This window comes from Falco punctatus (genome assembly GCF_963210335.1).
Source record: "Falco punctatus genome assembly, chromosome: 7".
NCBI lineage: Eukaryota > Metazoa > Chordata > Aves > Falconiformes > Falconidae > Falco > Falco punctatus.
The window spans coordinates 62,131,722-62,153,597 of record NC_137587.1 but is presented as its reverse complement, the minus strand read 5'-3'; the positions used below and the strand labels follow the sequence as shown (position 1 = coordinate 62,153,597).

Genomic DNA, 21,876 nt, shown 5'->3' with positions numbered 1-21,876 from the left:
AACAAGCTATACAGAAAGGTTTCTAAAACAGTTATTCCTTACTTTAAAGGGTACAAAAATGAGTCAGGTTCACGTGGAGTAGGAATATGTCCGTATTTCCTTACTGAGAATCCAAGATCTTAACTTTTGTCTCACAGTCTTGCTTTTAGCTTCTAATTTTAGCTCTTAAATAGCTGATTAAAATAATTTATGTTTTAGACAACCATTTCTGCCTGCCTGTTGACAATCCTATTATATCTCAAGCCCTACCCAGATGGTCTAAGTCTCCTTTCAGGTGACCTGTTCCTTTGTCAACACTCACCTGAAGACAAGAGTCAAAGAACTGGTTTGCCCTGGTCAGTAGCCAGCTCTTTCACTGGGATTGCTTCCACTTAAATGCGATAACATCAAGGTTCAGTGACCATCTATTGTCAACTCTCAGCTAGTTGTAGGAGGGTCTCCTGACACCTCCTAGGTCTTGTAATGAAAATTGTGCTCTGAATACAGAACAAACCATGTAATTGTGTAGGTGTGTGGGTGTCTGAGTATATGCCTATATACGTATATGTGTATCTATTATTTATCTACCCATAAGGAAAGTTAGCTAAGGGATAGTGATCTATATTGTGTGCTTATATAGACATATTTATATATTTTGTGATTTAATGTCAATTGATAATTAGGTACCATGCAGCTGCTCGATCATACCCATAGCCCCCTGCCGTGAGTTGGGGAGGAGATTCAGGAAAAAGGTAAAAATTGTGGGTTGAAGTAAGAACAATTTAATAATTGAAATAAAATATATTAACATTAATATTAATATTATATTATATGAAATACATGAACTATGAAATAAAATATATGAATATTGATGTTAATGTTAATATTAATGCTAATAATAACTATTATTATTGTGGTGGTGGTGGTGATGATGATGATGGAAGTGAGAGAGGCAGAGAGAGGAATAAAACCCAAACAATAAAAACACCCCAGTGATGCACAATACAGCTGCTCACCATCTGTTGACCGATGCCCGGCCAGTCCCCGAGCAGTGATCAGCCAGCCCTGACCAACTCCCCCAGTTTGCACACTGAGCACGATGCTCTATGGCATGGAATATCCCTTTGGCTAGTTGGGGTCAGCTGTCCTGGCTCTGCTCCCTCCCAGCTCCTCATGCAGCTCCTCACTGGCACAGCATGGGAAACCAGAAAGTCCTTGGTTTAGAGAAAGCACTGTTTAGCAACAACTGAAACGTCAGTGCTATATCAACGTCATTCTCCTACTAAATCCAAAACACAGCGCTGTACCAGCTACCAAGAAGAAAATTAACTGTCCCAGCTGAAACCAGGACACATACACACATATACAAATCTATCATTGATAGATTCTCTGAAACAGAGTGGTTTTCAGCTGAAAATAGACTTTCATGAAGAAAAGTTAGCAACCAAGAGGTTTCTTTCTTCTCCAAGGGGTATAGTGGTTAGAATTCAGTCATATACAGCAGTCATTAATTCAGACAGGTAGTTACATGTCTATCTGGTGTGCAAACAAATATTTGCATGCATAGTTATCTGACCCAAAACCCATGTACATAAAACAGTTATGTAACTAAAGTGCAGCCTAGATCTGTCTTGGCCATCTTAAAACACTTTGTTTTCAAAATCCCAAATGCCTTAAGTCACTCAGAGAGAACTAAGGGTATATACATATGGAACACGAACTTTTGAAATTAGACATATAGAACCAATTACAAAATTCGGATGAAGTCAGTAGAATTATATGAAACAGCACCAAGGGAAAGAAGAACCCAGGAGAACCTGCATGTCTTTACATTATTTATCCTCAGCAGTACAATTTTTCAGCATCTAAGCCAAAATCTTTCCACATTTTTTTCCCCCCTACAGTGCCAATGTTTCCGTTACTGGAAGGATCCAAAAGCAATTACAAGGATTCCAATAATCTTCCTGTATTACTGTGGCTGGACTGCTAAGTATCATCAATAACATGATTATCGTTTTAAGAAAAAAATGGCTTGAGGTAGAGACACTGTGAGAAGATCTCCCAAACACTTTCAAAAACATATTCAGCAACTCTTACATTATTCAGTGTCCTAATGAGTTCTGGTAGTCTTAGTAAATACCTTCCCATAGAGGAGGACTTGACTGCTCATGTTTCCACAGGAAGCTTAAGCCATAGAAAGCCAAAATGTTACCTGTTTTGGAAACATTTCTTCTGATTCTTAAAGTCAGACTAAATCCAAGCCACTGACAGTGCTGCCTGGTGGATGGATATGATCTATTTTATGCTACCTATGTTTTTCTTCCTGTGTTTATCTCCCATTTTTAATGGATATAACAAGATCACTATGGACCAGATCTTAAACCATTTACTCTTAGGTGTTTCACTGGCCATGGATTTCTGCTCAGCATAAGACTGCAATGTCTAGTCAAAGGTAGCAAAACAAACCTGTAAAGGATTTCAACAGCAAACATGGGTTGAGCTGCCTTTGTGCTTGTCCAGAGCTGATGCTGTGTGATGTTGTTTTAAATAAACACCAAGTTTTAGTGTAATAAGTATCTAAAAAGCAAGATCAGGACTATGCTTTCACAAGACACTCTAACCCAGGCTCAGTCTCCCAACAGTGCCTGAATATATCATATGTCTTCTTATAAAGGTCTTCAACTTGTTTAAAATTTGTGTTTCGGGGCTTCAGCTCTGGTGTCCAGGAATTTTGGCCCAAATCTCAAGAGCATGGTGCTGTGCAGATATAGGAAGTCAGGTCTCAAGTTTTCTTCAGAGATGTCTCATGTTGCCAAGGACTTCACACAAAAGCCAGTGCTGGGCACCAGTTTTAGGTGAATAAGTTGTTCCCCACTTGTGCAGAAGAGCTGAACCTGTCTGGTGTGACTGAAATTTCTCAGGTCGCATAGTATGTCTGTGCAGATACAGCCAGTTTGCCATGCTTACGCCCCTGCTTTGGTTCGTCTCTCTCTTCTCACCATAGGTAAGTAGAAACTTCACTCGATACCCTTTAGCTTCTCAATGTTGATGGGGGTGCAACTGCTTTGCTCACATTTGCCTTTCCAAGCAGCATATTTACAAGGTTTTCAGTGTTTTCTCCAAGCCAGGTATTGCACTATGTGAAAGAGAGCATCATCACAAACCAAAGGTCACAAATCCCTCCTAAAGTACACACAGGGTGGTGCTTTCACGTGCTGAAAGGTAAATGTATTAAAGATAGAAAGAGAGAAAACCTAAGAACTGTTGAAGGGTGAGAGAAGGAAAAGTAGTTAGCTGTGGTGTCTGCACCAACTGTCCTAGCTCCATTTCGTGGCTGACTCATCTTTGTTCAAATCAGTGGGTTTTATTAATGCTTACAAACCTACAGCTATAAGAATGCTAAAGATGCAATGTTAACCCTGTACTGCTATATAGATTGCTTCTCTATTAGGAAGAAATTAATGATCGTTCACAAGACTGAATCCACAGCCTCTGGCTTCTCACCATTTTTTCCATTCTGCAAGTCTAAAGACCATTTCATGTGAATTTTATTGGTTAGCATTAGAAATGCGCCTGTATTTGAACTGAGATAGCTGGAATCCAGGAATTTAGTGTAATGTCAAGCCTAGTACCCTTCAAATGGGACAAAAATGCCTCCTTGTCCTCTATACAAACTCATCTTTCACAGAAAGATCAAAGCTGTACCAATGACATGGTGCAATTCAATTAAATGCAGTTCTTCATATTCATACAAGGCTTTTCAGTTTCCCAACCATGTGTAATGAGAGGTGTGCGCTCATCGTTCCCTCTGCTCTTACAGCAATCACCAGCCATCTTCTCACCAATAAGGAGAATGGAAACAGTCATTCCTGAGATGTCTCAGAGAGCTTCTGCGAGCCGCAAGTAAAATTCTGTCCAGGGCTAAATTGTTGCAAGCCTGAATGAACATTAGGGGACAGTATTGGCCAGGAGTCAGCCGGTTTCTTGCTCTTCATTCTCTGTTTATTTACAAGTTGTCTTCCCTTCCCTCTAAACGATAAAGCCCAACTTGCTCCTTACTTATCTGATGCACCAGACATCCATTTTTAATCTGGCAAAATAAATTACAAATATTACAGCCTACAATTACCCTGGGAACTCCTGAAAAACTGATTAGTACAAGTCTCAGCAATGAATTACACCTTTCTCCTGGTTATTTGCAGCAGGAGGGGAAAAAAAACAACCCTACGTTCAAAACAAGACCAAACATCTCTCAGCCATAGCAAACAGAATTCAAGGCAGTATTTAATTATGTTCGTATTGTTTGTGAAAGGATGTGCCGTGGTGGGCTGAAAGCCAGGGCACCTGGCACTGCCTTGGGCTTAGCACGCATTTTCTCAGGAGATGTTGTAAGATGCAAAAGTCCTTGGCAGAGTCTTGGGAAAGGGAAATCTCATGGGAGCCTACAAAGTTCGTATCATTATTGTTTACTGTGTAGCAACAGAGGAGGCAAATGCAATAATTCTTTAGAGCTGGAGCCATCTTGCATCAGTACCTAGCTGATTCCCTCCCTTGGCAAGGAATAGATACAGCACTGTGTTTTGGATTTAGTAGGAGAATGACGTTGATATCACACTGACGTTTCAGTTGTTGCTAAACAGTGCTTTCTCTAAACCAAGGACTTTCCGGTTTCCCATGCTGTGCCAGTGAGGAGCTGCATGAGGAGCTGGGAGGGAGCAGAGCCAGGACAGCTGACCCCAACTAGCCAAAGGGATATTCCATGCCATAGAGCATCGTGCTCAGTGTGCAAACTGGGGGAGTTGGTCAGGGCTGGCTGATCACTGCTCGGGGACTGGCTGGGCATCGAGCAGGTGGTGAGCATCTGTATTGTGCATCACTTGTATTTCTTGGGTTTTATTCCTGTCTCTCTTTTTGTTGTTTCCCTTTACTACTACTACTACTATATTATTACTATTATTATTATTATTGTAATCATCATCATCATTAGCTTTATTTCAATTATTGAACTGTTCTGATCTCAAGCCACAGGTTTTACCGTTTTCCAGTTCCCCTCCCCATCCCATTGGGGATGGGGGTGGGGAGTGAGCAAGCTCCTGCTGGTACTTAGTTGCTGGCTGGGGTTAAACCATGGCACAAGGTCAGGGACTAAATAGAGCCTTGTCTGGCTTTTCTCAGGCAGGAGGGCAAGCCAGGCTGCTGTCTGGGGAGCTCCTGAATTGCAGAGATGAAATTAGAAAGTCATTACAAGGTGTGCACCAAACCTTGTAGCAAGCAAATCAAGACAAAAAGGGCAGACTAAAGTCCTTCTTTATTGGCATCTTGTTGCTGTAGTGTATTTCTTACAGGTGTAATTACCTGAAAGCATCATAGTTGTTTCACTTATGTCCTAAAATACTGCTTTATGAAGCTATTAAAGGGAGAATCGTACTCTGGGATAACAGCAAATGCAGCTGCTTAAGATTCATTTTAGATTCATTACAAGACTTCAGAAGCAGTATTCCTGTAAAATACTTTTAATAAAACATACGGATTCCTCAAAAGCAAAACCATGCAAGACCACACACCCTTTCAGATTTGGTTGTGTAGGTGGAATTTTAATGTTAAAAAAAAGAAGGGTGAGGCAATCCCAATTCACTGCAGAGAGGATAGCGTATCTTTAAAAGCTGCAGGACACTTTACTTACCAGAATATAAGCACATATTCATACAATTGGTAAAACTGCTGGAGAAGAATGAGAGATTCCCCTTCTGTGCGTATGATAACTGTGGCGAGGGAACTTGTTGGGGTCTCTGATCCCTGCTTGAGTGGAGAAAAAGTGCACCCTTCTTTCAGGTGTATGCTGTAATTGCTGAGAACTTGGCCTGTGTAGGTCAGACGTGTCTTTTTTTCTGTTTTCTCACAGGGAAATGACTGATATTTTGAAAAAAAAAATCTGCCTTATTTAGTTTATGAACTGTATCAGAGACGTCCTTGGCTCATTATATGCAGTCACATCCCTGCTTTGGGCAGCTTCGAAAGGATTGGGATGTCATGATAACGAGAAAGTTTAAGGAAAGGAGAAAATAGGGTTACAGACAGGGTGATTGTGCAGCTACTGGGGTGTTATTTTTCACTGCAGAGAGATGAAGACATGTTTACTTGTCTGTTGTTGTATTCTTCCCAGGGAGTCTTTGGTACGTCCATAACCAGCACTGGTCTCCAGACTTAGAATTTTCCTCTTTTTTGTGTGAAGCCTTTAACCACTCACTTCCAGTTTTGCTCTGGCAAGACTGCAGCAAATTTCTTAAGAGTGAGAGGAGCAATGTGAAAAAGGAATAAATGCTTCATTTCCTTCTCTAACACACTGCACCTGCGAGGCTTGTCAAGTGAAGGTCAAGCAGCAACCCTGAACAATAGTCACAGATTCCCTAAGAGGGACAGTTGTCAGTGCCTGTTCTTTCCAGCAGAAAAAATAAAACACATTCTATTTTGAGCCAGTCAGTAGAATAGATAGAGTGGGTGACCTGCCACACAACCAAAATGTGAGTGAAAAATCTTGAGAAATTACTTAGGAAATCTCCAGGTTTTTCTCCATGCCCTGGAAGTGTATGCACAAGTGAAGGAGAATTATGTATGGGAAGAGGGATCACCAGCCATCCCCATGTACAGCATGCAGCTCTAGTTTATCAACCACAACTATAGACTGTCCTATGTGCAGTTCAGCAAGACAGCTGACTTGCAAGGTTTCTGTCCAGCTGTGACCCAACAGGTAAGCTGATTTAGAAGAAGGGGTTTTCAGGAAGCAACCAAAAGAAGTGGGTTTCAGTCATACCAGAAAGCTGCGGTTATGTTGACATGTAAGGAGGGACTGGGCTTCCTTCTCCTTCTCCTCATGTTAAGTCAGCAGAAAACCAGAATTATTTTATAGGGTACCAAAGCTTGCTTGCTTTCCAAAACCAAGCAAACAAACACCCACACCCACATAGAAAAGAAGAAAACTAATTAAGATCAAGTCATATCCCAATAAATAAGCAAATTACAAATCAAAACAAAGAAAATCTATTTATCACATCATAAAGTTGCAAATTGCTGTTGTGTTCCCATCAGCTGGAATAGACGAGGGCTACGAGACTGTAGGTTTTGAATTAGTAGATCAACCAACTTGTGTACATGTTTTATTGTGTTAGCTGGGGGACTGTTGGCTGTAGATATATTACCAGCCTTCCCTCCCCCTCTCCTGCACTGTGTTCACGTTCAGTGGTATTCATAGACCATATTTGTCTTGGAGTTCTCTAATGTAATGTCATTGGTTTTCCTCATTGTTTACCTTCTGTAAGACAACATCATTATTCTTCGGTAAATCTTTTTCATGTCCCCTGGAGGGCTTTTTTTTTTTCTTTTTTTTTTTTTGGGGGGGGGGCGGTGTGTGGGGTGTGTGTGTGGAGGAATTCTTTTGCAGCTTTTAAAAATTGGATCTAACAAACAAAAATACCAAGAACCTGCCCCTAACAAAACCCCCACAACTCTTTTTTGGAAAAAAAAAAAAAAAAAAAAAAAAAAAAGCAAGGCACTCCCTCTGCAATGTTATGCAATAGTCTAGTTGTTGGCATTTCTACTCATTACTATGTTTCATCATTTGCATTCTTTCCTAAAGGAGCTGGTCTTTGTGATGTGGAGAAGCAGCATGTAATGACTTTGGCAGCTTCATTAGCGGGGTCTAGCCCGCTTCCCAAATACCGCGTGCTGCCACCTCTCTTCTTTCAGAGAAACCTCTAACCTGCTGGTTTGAACTAGCCCATTTGTTTTGCTTTGCTATGTGTTTTAAATCTTCCTGCAGTAGAAAGTGAATTATTGGGTTGGAAAATTCCATATAGTAGAGACATGTAACTGGTGTGTAGAGTTTGGTAGTGTGATAAAGAGCCTTTCAACGTTTAAGTCACCGGTGTGATTACGGCCTGCGCTGGCAGCGAGAGGAAGCTGGTATCATCTATTTGCTGTTTGGTAGCTCATTATGTGATTTGTGGTGGTGGCATTGATCCAGTGGGTATCAGTCCAAATTGGAGAAACTACTACTAAGGTCAGTGCTAATTGGCTTGCTCGTTCACTGTCACAGCGAAGGGACAAAGGGCAGAACAAACTAGTAAGAAACTCTTCTTTCCTGACCTCTAGTCATGGTCGAGGGACATCCTCATTTGCGGGCAGCCTCTCCCTGCATTATATCTGCCCAAGTATTCAGTTGCCACAGTCCTGGTGTCTTGAGTACTGTGTATGCAGGAAACAAGGGAGAGCTTTTGAAGTCCATTACAAGAGTTTTATGCATAAATACTTGCTTCCTAAAGACTATCCCTTAAGTCTTCAATATAAGGAAATGGCAGTTTTGTATGTTTTTCTCCTTCGTATTGTTTGGTGTCTTCCAGATTTCCCTTCCATAGTGAAGTGGTTTTGTGCTAGGACTCATATTACCCTTCTTGTCAGAAATCCAGTCTCAGAATCATTTAAGCTATCAAAAAATTCAGAAGGTCCTCTGTTATTTGTTTTCCCAGCTTTAAGTAATAATAGGGAGTTTTTAAATAAAATTATCCTGTTAATGCAAATGTTTGACCTGCTGTTCCTAGGTTGAAAACTGAACCGTTCCATCTGTAAAATATCAGTGAGTTGGGTGGCAGCTCTGCTCTGTCCCAACAGCATTAGCAGCTCCTCCCAAACACCCAAGTGCAATATTGAATATAGTTATGCTTTGGTTCCTTTTGATTGCAGAGCCACAAAGGCAGAGCTTATAAAGGAAAAATCTAGTTCCCCTGAGTTTAGTCAGCTTTGAACATTATCATAGGTACTTGGTATCATGGTAATTCATGTCATACCTGTATCTGATAAAAAAAGAAGAAATCAAACCCACTGGTCAGACTCATTAGAGACCACTGCTTGTTGCCATTTGTGCTGGGAGGATTGTCCTGGCTGGTTTGTTTTGTTTCATGTCACATACTCAGTTTCAGTATGAGTTCTTCCTGACCCAGATTTCTGAGCAGACTGAAGTGGAGCCAGAAACTGTAGAGTGCATAATTATTCTTTTATTTATTTTTAAGCTGTACAGCTCTATTAAGCTTTCATAGAATCCTTTATACCCAGCCTTTGAAGTAAACTAAGCCAGAGATCAGCCAGAGAAGTGGGTTGACATTACTTGTTTCTGCTTGTGGAGTAGTCTGTATACAGTTAAGACCTGGAGTCTCAAAGCTGAGAAAATCTCATACCTTTTTTGGAGTGCAGAAGAGAGGAGGGATCGATACATCCAAAAGCAATACTTCACACCTTTGGTATGTTCTGAAACCTCAGATGCTGGCACTGCTGTGAAACAGCTGAGAGCTGGAAGATTATTCCAGTTACTGACATGTAAATGAGCAGACCACACATTAAAGCTGTGTATGCTCCATCTGCCAAGCCATTCATTCTCCCCAGCTTGGGACAAATTAGAAACTCTGGCCCAGAGGTGGAAGATTATTATTCCTTTCCCAGTCCCCCAAAGCAATACATTCGCCTGCTTTGAGTCTGATCGAAAACATTGACCTGGAGGTGAAAAACACAGTATCTGTCCTCCTGATTGATCCAGGCTCTGACCCCGGCAGCATTAAAACCACAAGATTCTTTCTGGTCTCAAAAACTACCCAGCTGCCCTCCTAGGCTCAGGGCCAAATGGGAACTAGGCAGCTAGGTAGGAGAACGACCCTATCCCCTGGAGCCATCTAGTCTAGTGGCTCCAGTTCTGCCATAAATACTGCATCGTGCTAACCTAATACAGTACGAATCAAAAGCGGACATGTTAAGAAAGCCTACGACCGTTCCTGTAAGTAAATGGCAGGAGGCTAAGCTGGTGTAACCTACCCTTCTGAGAGCCAGATGACGTAGCTGTGACATCCATTTAGAGTCTTTCCTCAGCTATTCAGACTTGCCTCTGGATTTGGCCCTTCCTTAGGAAGTCATGTTGTCAAAGTCTTTTCATTCTCCTTCCAAAACACAACCGCTCCTGGTATTTCTGCCCTTCTTGGAGCCAGTGCGCTTGAAGACCTGAGAGCCCCCACGTTTTGTTTGTACCACCTCTTGTTAGCAGTGCTCTGAGCTTGCACAGACCAGGAGGAAAAGATGCCAAAGCACTTCAACCACCTGGATTAATTAGGTCTTAACTAAATGTGGAACTACAATGAGGTGAATGATGATTAAACCAGCAACCTTCTGGAAATGGAATATCTCTTCCTCTACTATATTTCTGCTTCAATAACCTTGTAAGTGCCTCAAGGCGAGAATGGTGTTGTCTGTATATACAGCACTGTGTTTCTGTATAAGCAATAGCAATAATAATGATAACAATAATGATGCATTTCTCCTGTGAGGTAGGTAAGAATCACTCTTCATTTTACCAATGGTGAAACAGGCACAAAGACATACAGGATCTTGCTTAGTGCCATCTCATGCCTTATTAGCAGAGACAGGACCAAACCCAGGAAAGACATTTCCCTGTTGCTTGCTCTTACCCCTAGACCAACACACACTCCTTTGATGATGTCCAGTTTTTCTTGTGATTTTTCTGCAGAAGTTGCAACAACAGCAGCCTGGAGACTGATGATGAGCCACCTTGTGTGGAAGAAGTCGATTATAATACTGACAGTTGCTCTGATAGTGAAGAGGACTTCTTGGAGCTGGACCAAGAGATCCAGGAGTGCCTCTCGTGGGTGGAAGGAGAGACAGAAGATGCAGGAGAAACCATGGGACAGACATGCAACTCCAAAGCTCTCAGGGGGCTCTACATTTCCAGCCAACCAGCATCCAACAGTACGGCTCTGCCTCTGTGTTCAACAGCACTTGGGGTGTACAGTGGGTTCAAGAGCAGTCCTGTATGAACAAGGCTTTGACTCGCAGAGCAGTAAGGAAGTGGGTTACTGCTCATGTTTGCCTGTTTGCCAGCTTCAGAATCCTTCCCAAATGTGTTGCTCCAGCTCTGAATAGAAAATTGGCTGTATGTTTGTGTTATTTGTATACATACTTATATTGATAATGACTCCTTATGCTTTGTACACAAGGCAGAGTGAGGGGCCACTGGCCCAGGTGATACGGTGTGAGAACATAGTTGATTCCTAAACATAATTCCCAGTTTTACAGCTGCCTCTGCTATGTGGTTTCATACAGGTTGACCTGAGGAATGGTATTCTGAGACCAAGGAACCAGAGATGATTCTCCTTTTCCTAGTTTAGGCTCTTACAGGAAGCAGCCTTTGCCTAGACAAGTGACAGTCACTGATGCCTTTGGCCAGAGCTCTCCACTGCCATTCTTTTCTCTTGAGCTGTAGAGCATGCATCTGATTTCTGTCTGACCACCATTCTTACAGCGTGTTTCAGGTTGGGTCAGGCTGTGCATGCTTTTGAGCTGGTCATATCTCAGCAACAGTGTCAGAAATCCGGTATGCTATAGTAAGGAAAGCACCAGTGACAATACAGAGTGGTCTTCTGGAAACCTGGGCTAAATTCACCTCTTTGCTGAACTGGAATGATCTAGTCCAGTGTAATCTCAATTGAGTCACATCATGCTTGAACTAATGGGCCTAAGTGCAGAATTTATTTCACAGATGCTGTGAAATTATATTTTCTCTATGAGACATCCTTCCAGCTAAGAGAATACAGATACAACAGTCTGTCCTGGAGAACTAGAGCTACTATTTAAATTTATTGGGAGTGAGAGGGATTTGGTGCATTTTAAGGAGTAAAACATGTTCTTTTGTGGTAGCCAGGGTCCCCCAATATTCTGTCAATAGATGAGTGATGGTGGCAATATCCAAGAGTGAATGTAGCTCAAGCATCAGTCCAGTGACTGATTATTCTTTGTTAGTTTTATTGTGGTACCATGAAGAAAACCTAGTTCATGGAACAGGACTCCACTGTGCCAGACAGTAATATAGAATCACAGAATCATAGAATCGTTTAGGTTGGAAAAGACCCTTACGGTCATCAAGTCCAACTATAAATCTAACACTGCCAAGTCCACCTATAGTAGAAGACATTACTGGGAGGTTATATATGGGGCATGTTGTACCAGTGACCCCATAAGGGAGTCAGAACAGCTTCTCTTTCGATCCCCAAATGAAAAACATAAAATTAAATTTCTTCTAAAATTACCTGCAAACAGATCCTGATTCCTGAGAACCCAACATGGGCTGAGGACCCATGCGTGTGCCTGACATCCCTAAAGCATGAAGCCCGCGTCCCTGCATCTCACACCTCATATTCCCTGAACTTCTCATGTGTCTTAGACTCTGCTGCTGCAAATGGGGAATTGCCCTGAATCCAAATGGAATTAATTGCATGATGCAAGAGGCTCCTATACTCTGTCACTACTCTATGAGGCTCAAGGAGAAGGATGAATGTATATTGTGTTGTAGCATTACAGCCTATAAGGCCTCCGTTACCAGTGATTTTTATTATTAATATTGATGTGTGAATAAAAACACCATCCTGTCATCTTTATGCTGTTTGTGGAAAGAATTGCTGGTGCAGAATGAGGTTTTATCTGATGCATGTCTGAACACCTTTTCCCAGACTACCTAGACATACGTTCCCACAGGAGCTTGCTCTTTGGAGAAATTGCCTCTTCCTGTCCTGCTGGGTTTCCAGTACCTGGGTGTTTTAAAGTCTTCACCAGCACATGGGAGTTCTCTGTGTCTCTCGCTCTCTTTTTATGATGCTGCTCAAAAGACAGGCAGCTTGGGTCTTTAGAAGCTGAGCTTCTTAGACCAAACTAATTCATTAGGTGTGGTGTGTGTCTCTGTACAGATGTCCTGTTCTGCTTGCTTTAGTGTGCAGCTTGTTGTACACAATACCGAATTTTCATAAAAGGCTGGCTCACAGGAATGGACAGAGGTGAAACAGGTGTTCCTATTATAATAGTTTGTACAATGTTTCTTCAAAGTTCTTTAATAAGAAATGATATATGTGCATAGTTAATATCAAAATCCAACATCTATCATATGCATGACAAAAAACTCACACTGTGCTAGGTCCAGACTGCAGTGTACACAGGCTGTACTTTAAGACCTTCACCATTCAGCACATCCCCAGGGCACAAGGTAAAAATACCATTATACATATATGTCTGTAGATGTATGTGTATGCATCCAGAGCTGCTTTTCTCTCCCACACTGCTTTCTGTACCAATGCCCTGCCACAACAGTAGCAGAACAATTCTTGCCAAGGCTTGCTGATGGTACACGCTATTGCAAAGGGACAAAAAAAATCTTAAATCAGCACTTTTCTTAATGAGACACCAATATTTTGGCTATAAATACTATAGACCAGTCTCATTGTGATTCATGGAATCAGTGGACTGTGTGGGAGTTGTTCTAATACAATAAAAGCAGAGCTGTAGCTTCCATATGTGTTTGGAGCTGAATGTATATGAGCAGTACCACTGTTTCATAGATCCCTGATCTAGGAGCTACAGGAGATGGAGAGATGGCAAAGGCCCTTAGGGTGCTTTCAGTGTCCGGGATCCAAGTGCAGCAGTCAAGCTGGGAGCAAAGTGTCCATGCACATCAACAACATCTGCATAAGTGCTGCTGTGCAACATGAAAAGCCTGACCAAGTCTTCTGCTTGGCAGCTTCCTGTGTTTGTGCCAAACAACTTGTCAGCAAGCCGTGAGGATGCTGCAGAAAGGCAACAGCTGGCCAAAGCCCCCAGCCCAAGGATGCTCAGCCTGCTGCTGAGAAGGTGGGAGCAGAGAGTACAGCGAGAAGGCTGGGTGACCAACCTGTCAGGAATGGCACCTGGAAACCTCCAGCAGAAGCAGTTATGTGGGCTGCCTCGTTTCTTCCAGGAACTTCTATGGGGAGCAGATGCTCTTCTTCTTTTGATAGACCTCTAGAGGTCAGGAGAGGGCCTCCACTGTGCAGGGCTCTCTCCATGTTATTAAAATTCTCCCTGAGTCATGGTAATTAAGCAGAACTAGGCTCTGCACAGAGGAACGGAAGTGCATTGACTTTAATAAAACAGAGTGTAAAACAACTTTAGATTAACTCCAGCCTTGTTTATTCTTGCACACTTGTAATTCTGGTTCGGTACTTCCCCAGTGAATGAAGCCATTGTCCCCTGTGCTGAGGCATGTCACCTCACTTCAGCCTGCTAAGTGCTGAGCAGTGAGGCCAGTGCCTTTTCTTGCTGTTGCTAGCTAATCCCAAAGAATTTGGAAACAGCCGATGGAGAAAGGGAGGGAGGAGAGGGAAGTTGTCCTGCTCCCCACCGTTGCCATTCCTCAAGAGTCAGCAGGGCTGTCAGGTTGAGATGCAAGCCAAATATTTCCATAATGGCCAGAAGAGACGGTGTCCTAGAGGCGCTCACATAGTCCCCACCGCTAAAGCGGTTTTGGGCTCCTGCCAGGCACATTAACTTTTTTTACCGATGCTTTTTGTCTCGCTGACTCTCTTAGCTGTGGTGAATGGCTCCGCTCTCTTTCCTCCCCCTCACGGTTTACATGACATGGGTAGAAGATGTAGTGCTGAGCAGCGCTCACACTGCACCCTCTGTCTCAGCCTCTTGCCAGCTCTCAGGCCTGCCTGCCCACAATAGCTCTTTCCTATCAGAGAGGATCCTAAGGATGCCTTGCCAGCGTCTAGTGAAACGCATGTGTGTGTAAACCTCTGGGCTAAATATAAATAATTAAACAATAAAAATAAAAAGAATCAAGTCAGTAAACTAAAGGAAGAAGAAAATCTAATTAGTTTTATCTGCTGTTTGTTATGAGGCTGTCAGAATGCTCTATCCCCTGGTTTTACAGCACTCTGGAAAATAACAGTGATAATAATAATAAACAGCCGTGCACTGGGTTGTTTCTGGAGCAAGCAGGAAGCGGGTTAGGGAGGGAGAAAGACGGCAGCCCCTCTCCGCTGCTGCTCTGCTCAGCCAAAAAGCAGAGATGCAGGTGATAGCACTATCTCCTGTCTTATCTGTCCTTGGGCAAGGTCCACTGCCCCTGTCCAGCACCTGGTGACATACAGCGTGAGCGGGTGACAAGTCTGGCAGCCAATTCAGGACACTTGGGTTGTGTTTCTCGCCCTGCCACAGATCTCTTATGTGCTTTTGACCAAGTTGTTCCTCCGCAGCTCCCAGCCTTAGTTCTGATGTGAGGTACAGACATGGCTTTGATTCCTCACGGCCAATACGGTAAGGTGCGAGTGAAAGTGGGTGTGTGCTTCGGGGGGAAGGAGGGGAAGAAACAGGGATGTAAAACCACCCAGGTGTTTGCTCTAGACTGCTTTCAGCTGTTCCCAGTTGAGAAGGCAGCTGGAATTATTCCGTGCAGGAGTGCGGTGGTAGTTGCCATCACTGCTTTCCACTTTGACGACGTGCAGCGACGGTGATGCTTTGTTAGGCTGTTCCTCTTTAAGCTGTGCTGGATAATTTTAAGTCTCTCCTTGCAGGTTGTTATCAGCCTATTCTGTCCCATGGCCTGGTCCTCGCAGCATGGAAGTTTCTACACCTGTTTTAGAGACAGCAGGGTTTAACTCTGTGTTTGAAAACTCTTGTATGGTTTTATGGTTTTCCAGGCAGAGGGCTGAATGCAAGGCTCCACCTGGAGATAATATGCAAAAGCTTGGAGAACTAAAAACTCTGTGCGCATAATAGCATCGGGAAAAGATGAAGAGGAAGGCTAAAGAAAAAGAAATAAGAGAAGAGGAAGGGGGAGACGGGAATAGGAGTAGGGGGCATTTGGGGGAAACACAGGCGGAGAAATGGGAGAATTGTTCCTATTTGTGCATCCTCTTCCGTCCCCAGATAATGTGTCAGTATTAGCACTACCAAGAAACAACCCTCTCTACTGTAGAATAAATCTGCCACTGTATTCCCCACTCCATAAACGGCAGCCAAGTCTGTATCCTCAGCACCGCATTGTGTGTTCAGTGCTGTGTTCTGTGAGTGCTTTTCATGATGGCTAAGCCTGTATCATTTCTGGCCTTAGGTTTCCTCTCCAGGGACTCACATCCTCAGACATGTTCTAGAAGATCCATGGCATATTATTGTCGATGCAGCAGTTTGTGGCTACTTTCCTCATCTTTGCTTTGCTCTGCTTGTTTTATTTCACTGTTTAGAAGGGGAGGGAAGAGAAACAAAGGAGGTGAGCAGGAGGCAGTGAGAGAGAAAGGAGATGGCAGAAAGAATTGCCCTGCTATCAGTCCAGCAGGACCCCCAGCAAGATGGTGAGGCAGCTATTTTTGCTTTGATTAAGCTGCTTGTAGCTCATGCAGGGACCAGCAAGAGGGAAAGACAAATATACCACTAAAAACAATCATCCGTTGGATGCCCTGGCAATAGCTCCAGTCCCAGTAAACTATCATAGCCTTTGGCTAACCGAGTTCTGGGCATTGTGGGTTGGCTCCTCACCAGCTGATGTAATTGCAATCACTACCCTGTTTCTTGCCCCCTTGCTACTAAACGCCTGACTGAAGGCTTTTCCTGAATGGTTTCCAGTGTATGCTCTGGCAGCTCATGCACAGATCTGTAAGGATTTCTTGACTTTGCCTCAACATTTCCAAAAAAAAGTTATTTAGCTTTTCTGTGCTTGTTTCCCCATCTACGAAGTAGGGTTATTAACATTGATTTTCAGTGAAAGGGGTCACAATGGGGTTTAAATCACCAGTGTTTACAACACAATTTAATATCCTTAGAGAAGGCAAACAGGAGGGATTAATTGCTGCTTCCATCATATATCTGCCATCACTGAAATAAAAAATACTGCCCATCACTGTGATCATTGCTAATTCTTTTCCAGGGACAGTTGTGTTTCCTTGGGTCTCCATGGAAGGTGGCAAAGGTGGGCCAAGGCAAATCCTTGAGGTGAAAGCACGGACAGAGTTGACAAAAAGGCTTTGGATTTTTTGACAGCACAGTGGTCTTCCAAGGACCAGGCAGCATGCTGGTTAGTGAGTTGAGAAAATGGGAAATTTAATAGAGGTGAAAACGGGACACTTGGGAGAACGATGGAGCAGTCTGGTAAACAAATCTGAAATGTCTCTGCCCAAGCGTTAGGAGTATAAGAGCTAATCAGGAAGAATATAAAGCCTTAGTACATATACCAAGCTATGAGTTAATCAGCTTCCCAGACACATGGAAAAGAGAAAGTAGGAACAGCAGAACAAGGATTAATTGGCTGTGAACCATCAGGGAATCGGTAGGTTGGGCCAAGGAGAGAGGAGTACAGCCAGTAAGCACTGACTTAGAGCAAAGGTGCAACGACAAGATCTCCTAAGGCAGGGAGAATAGAAGAAAAGCGAAACACTAAAGGTGTGTGAACACCTCATTAGTGCCTTGAAATGTGAAAATAATTGTTTAAAAAAGTTGAAGCGGCAGCAGATGATTAGAAATGAGAACGATACCAAAGCATGTGGATGAAATCAGAAAGGTCCTAGCACAGAACGAGCTAGAGGTGACTAGGAGCACACAAGGGAAGAAAAAGAAATGCTATAAATATGTTTGAAGGAGTGAAAGCGTGCACTGTGTACCACAGAAGGAGAGCACATGCAACAGATTGGAATCGACATTGCCTTTTTAACTCTGCTTATCACCTAAACAGTCACTACTATAGATATCTATATCACAGGAGTCATACTGATTTGGGATGGGAATAGGCCAGAACAAAGGGGTGTAAATTAAAGAATCCTTACACTGAGTAAGTGAACTCAAACTGTTGGACCTAAGGGAATTCCCCTGCAAGTTGTCCAGGGAAAGCCGACTATGAACAGTCAGGAATTTACTTCAGCATCTCCTCCTATATTGAGAGGGTCCTGCAGACTGGAAAAGGACAAACAGGGTATTTATTTGTGAAGATGGAAAAAAAAGAATAACCAAGGAATTTAAATCAGCCAGCTAAGCTGAAAGACTACAGAGAAACCTTGACAAATCATGAAACAAACAATTCATTAGCAGCTATAGGATAAGAAGGTGGTAAAAGACAATCAGCATGGATTTGCCAAGCTGATCTAATTCCCTTCTTTTATTTGCTAATTGGCTTAGAGGATAAGGTAGAAGTAACATATGTCTTCGCTTTAGGAAAGCTTTCAATACTTTCTGACATTATATTTTCATAAGGAACTTGAAGAAAATATAGTTTATATTAAATCATTGTAAGGTGGCAGCACACTAGCTGAGAAATTACTCATGAAGGCCGGGTTTCGTGTCGATGAAGGTCAGCCTTCTAAAAGTTAGGCATCTAGGCTAAATTATTCTGTACAGAGTAAATGTAGAAACAGACACCTCCAGAGGGTCTACACTCTCTCCTAAGATATGTGGAAAGGATCCTTTGCTGAGATATTCCCTTGCCTCATTTACTTCTGAGTGAAGATAAACAACCAGCTGAGACAGGACACCTAGCTTTAAACCCACCCCAAGACCCACAGCCACACTCGGCAGGGCATTATTTTGCTTAAATATCTGGGGCAACACTATGGAAAATCCTTTTTTTTAAAAAAAAAAAAAAATCCAAAATCTTTTTGTTGAAACTCAGTTCCGTGTTCACACACCACTATTTATGTTGATGCACCCACCAGCCTCTCCTGCACGGGGCTGTGCTCCGGAGCTGCCCCCATCCAGCTCCGTAAGCCCATCCCTTGCTCTGCCGGTCTCACCCCTTCAGAGCCAAAATTCAGTAAATACTGGTGATCTGGGGAGCTACACCCCAGGTGAAACCGGGATGAGAGCACATGCTCACTGGTGGCTGGTGCCCAGGTAGATGCCAAAAGCCCGGAGCCGGGAGCGCACACTGAAGCTACTGTGCCAGATGGCCTGACTGCTCCCGGTTGTAAGAGCTGCTTTGTACTTTTTAGCTTTACTGATGCAGAGAGAACATTTTGAACTGTCTAAGCCTTATAACCTTGTATCATTGGCACACGAACAGCAGCAGCGGCACACTGTTGAACATAATAACAAGAGGGAAAGAGCTGTGGAATTAAATAAGAATTTAAATCTTAGGGTTCGCAGCTCAGAGCAAGAGGCTTTAGCTGTGTTATTTCCAGGAACTGGTTGAGTCATGTTTGAGAATAAAGGATGAGATTAATTCCTTTGTGACTATGGCTGAATGAATTATTTGCCAATAATTTTATCTATGATTTGACCAGTTCTAGCTGCTTTTTCGAATGTGTATGGTGGGGGAACCTTAGCTGTATTCTGGATACGTGTGCCTGGTATGCAGCTCCAGTCCTTGGCATCTAGCAGTGAATTTATTCCCCAAAGACAATTTTCAACGAGATTTACCCCAGAGCAATCGAATGCAGGATTTCATCTGTCATATTCAGAATGATTCATTTTTCACCTCATCAACTAGGAAGAGAGGAGAGAAAAAGAGAGAAGGAAAGTTATTTCGCTCTTCACAACAAACCCTTGTCTTCAAAGTCTGAGCTGCCACAGAGCGGTAAGCGCAGCCCACTGAGGGACGCGACAAATGTTGCTTGGCAACTCCACACCAGTGATGGGAAGCGCTCAGCAGGCTGAGCATCGCAGAGGGACTGAGACGGACAGTGAGACAGTGGCACACCAGGATGTTTGCTCCTGTCTGGCCCTGTTAGAAATGACACCGCTCATGCCCTGGTATAATTGTTGTACGCACCAACCAACAAAGTCTTTTCTGTTGGGTGGGAGAGTAATTGCAAGTTGTAAGTGGTGAAGTGTCCCTTGCCCGCTCCCCAGGAACAAAGGGACTTCAGATCTATTAATATCCTGAAGGTCACTGAATTCTTCCCAGTGTGGCTAGCTGTGAGCAAACCCTAAATGGCTCAGAGCTGCTGCTGCTTGCTTAAGCAACTACAGGGATGCAGAAAAAGCCGGTTGTCCTTTGCAGCATAGCACAGCTACCACGCCACCTTGTCAGAAGCATCGAGCCTTGGGGTAGTGGTGCTGGAGCCCTGGCAATAGCCTAAGAATACCAGAGAAACCAAGTCTGCAACAAGAGGCCAGTTGTTAAAACTGGAAAGTAGAGTTTTCAGGCACGGTATTCCTTCATCAAGTTTTGTCACTTTTGGAGGACTATAAATTAATCTCACAGAGCAAATCCCATGTGGCTTGTATGCTAGCACACTTTCCCAAACTCCTAGGCATTTCCAGCAGGTAGCAACTCCGGAATACATTTCTCTCTGTGTGCTTACACACAGAGCGCTATTAGGATCATCAGACCCAATGCTGACATGAGGATCAAGAGACACTTAGCAAACTTCATAGAGATTTGAGCAGAAATGGGGTTTGAGGCACAAAAAAATATTCTGTTTGAAGCTAGAAGTTCTGCTTCCCTCAGTATAATTCTGGGTGGAACGAAGAACCCATTTTTCTCTGACTTCACGCAGCATTAGGCTGGCCCTTTCTTCTCAGTGAGTCCTAACATTTCGGAGCAAGAAGGGAATATTTGCACAGAACAGACTTTTCTTAACTACCTACAATTGCAACAATCTAAGAGTTTAGTTTGTGGAAAGTGCCCACGCTGGAGTAATGCTGCAGGTGTTATAAAAAAATCACGACAAGCATTTGAAAGTCCTGAACAACCTGTGCAGACAATACGCGAGAAATATCCCCTGTTCTGCATTAGAGTTTTTGAGTGGCATGCTGTCTTAGGTGTTTTTAAGTAAAATAGGCTAACGGTTTCTCACGTGTATTAGAAAATTGGATTTCATCTTTTTCAATCTGTTTTCTGCATCTTACCACCTGCAGGAATGTACCTGTTTTTTTGAAGGGCTGCTTAAATATTTTTTTTCTTCAGCTCTTCTATCCAAACATGATGTCTTAAAGCCTTGCCCACTAAACACAGGCCTTGGTAGGCTGAAAAGTTTAATCCAGGGCAACTGCTTCTGGACTACATACTTTTGTACCGCTATGGAAATTTTGCAGAATCACAGGCTTTTGTTGCTTGTGACTGCATGTGGCACTGCCTTAAAAAAAACATGAAAAATTTCAGCTTCTGACTACAACTAAATACACAATCTTTTGTCTTCCCTTAATGTAAATAAGTCGGTGTTTCATAAATTATTCTGCTATCTTTCTCTGCTGTTGATTTTTTTTAATTGGGGCTTTGCCTTTGTAAAGCCTTTTCCTTTTTTCACTGTGTCTTCTCTTACACTAATTGAAACAATTATATGTTGTTTCCTGAGGACAGTTTCTTCATCCTGTGACACACTCAGCTTTATTTTGATCTTCCTCCCTCAGGTTTTGTGCAGCTCAAATTCCTCTCCCTTTTTGCATTTCTCCTCTTCCTTTGCAGAGACATGCTGGGAACAAAGACCCCAACATCGCTATCCCAGTGAAAGCCTTGCTTTGGTCTCCTCCACCCAACCTTCTTGTGCGGACCACTTGCCCCGCTGGCTGCAGATGGGCATTTGGACCTGCCTCAGCAGTGGAGACAAGGACTTCTTCACTGCATGGAGGGGAGGGATTAGAGGCAAGCATCTTAGGCTTTTGAGGTCACACTTACCTTCTCTAGCCTTGCTATCACACACACACACACACAGACGTATATACCTATATATCTGAGTCACCTCTATATATCTATACCTGAGATCTCTGCTTAAATCTGCCCAGGTAGGTGCCACTCTGCCCCAGTGCCCTGTGGTTGCCTACCTGCTGCCTTCTGGTCTGATTCAGCTGCCTTGGGGTTTCAAGTTAACATCCTACATGCAGCATTCATATAGACACCACCCAGAGGGAGCCGGGATTTATATTTCAGTCATGTTTCTAGCGCCTTTGGCTTCCTATAGCTTTAAGCCTTCTCCCCGCAGAGGCATTTCTCCTGAAGCACCCACTCGCTCTTGCTTTCCTTTCATTGATGTTCACAGGTAGTGCAGAGAGAAGGTGGCCAAGCAAACCTTTGCTTCTCTTTGACAGCCAGCCATGCTGACACCTCTGGGACTTGGA

General features: G+C 43.1%; 1 protein-coding gene across 1 annotated transcript in view; it reads left to right on the top strand.

Annotated features, from left to right (window-relative positions):
* Nucleotides 1-21,876, top strand: part of AGBL1 (AGBL carboxypeptidase 1) — a 465,261-nt gene that overhangs the window by 314,133 nt on the left and 129,252 nt on the right. Inside the window, exon 23 of the mRNA XM_080396228.1 lies at nucleotides 10,541-15,153. Coding sequence (XP_080252354.1) covers nucleotides 10,541-10,847 — 307 coding nt within the window. The 3' untranslated portion in view covers nucleotides 10,848-15,153. The remainder of the gene's footprint in view (nucleotides 1-10,540; nucleotides 15,154-21,876) is intronic.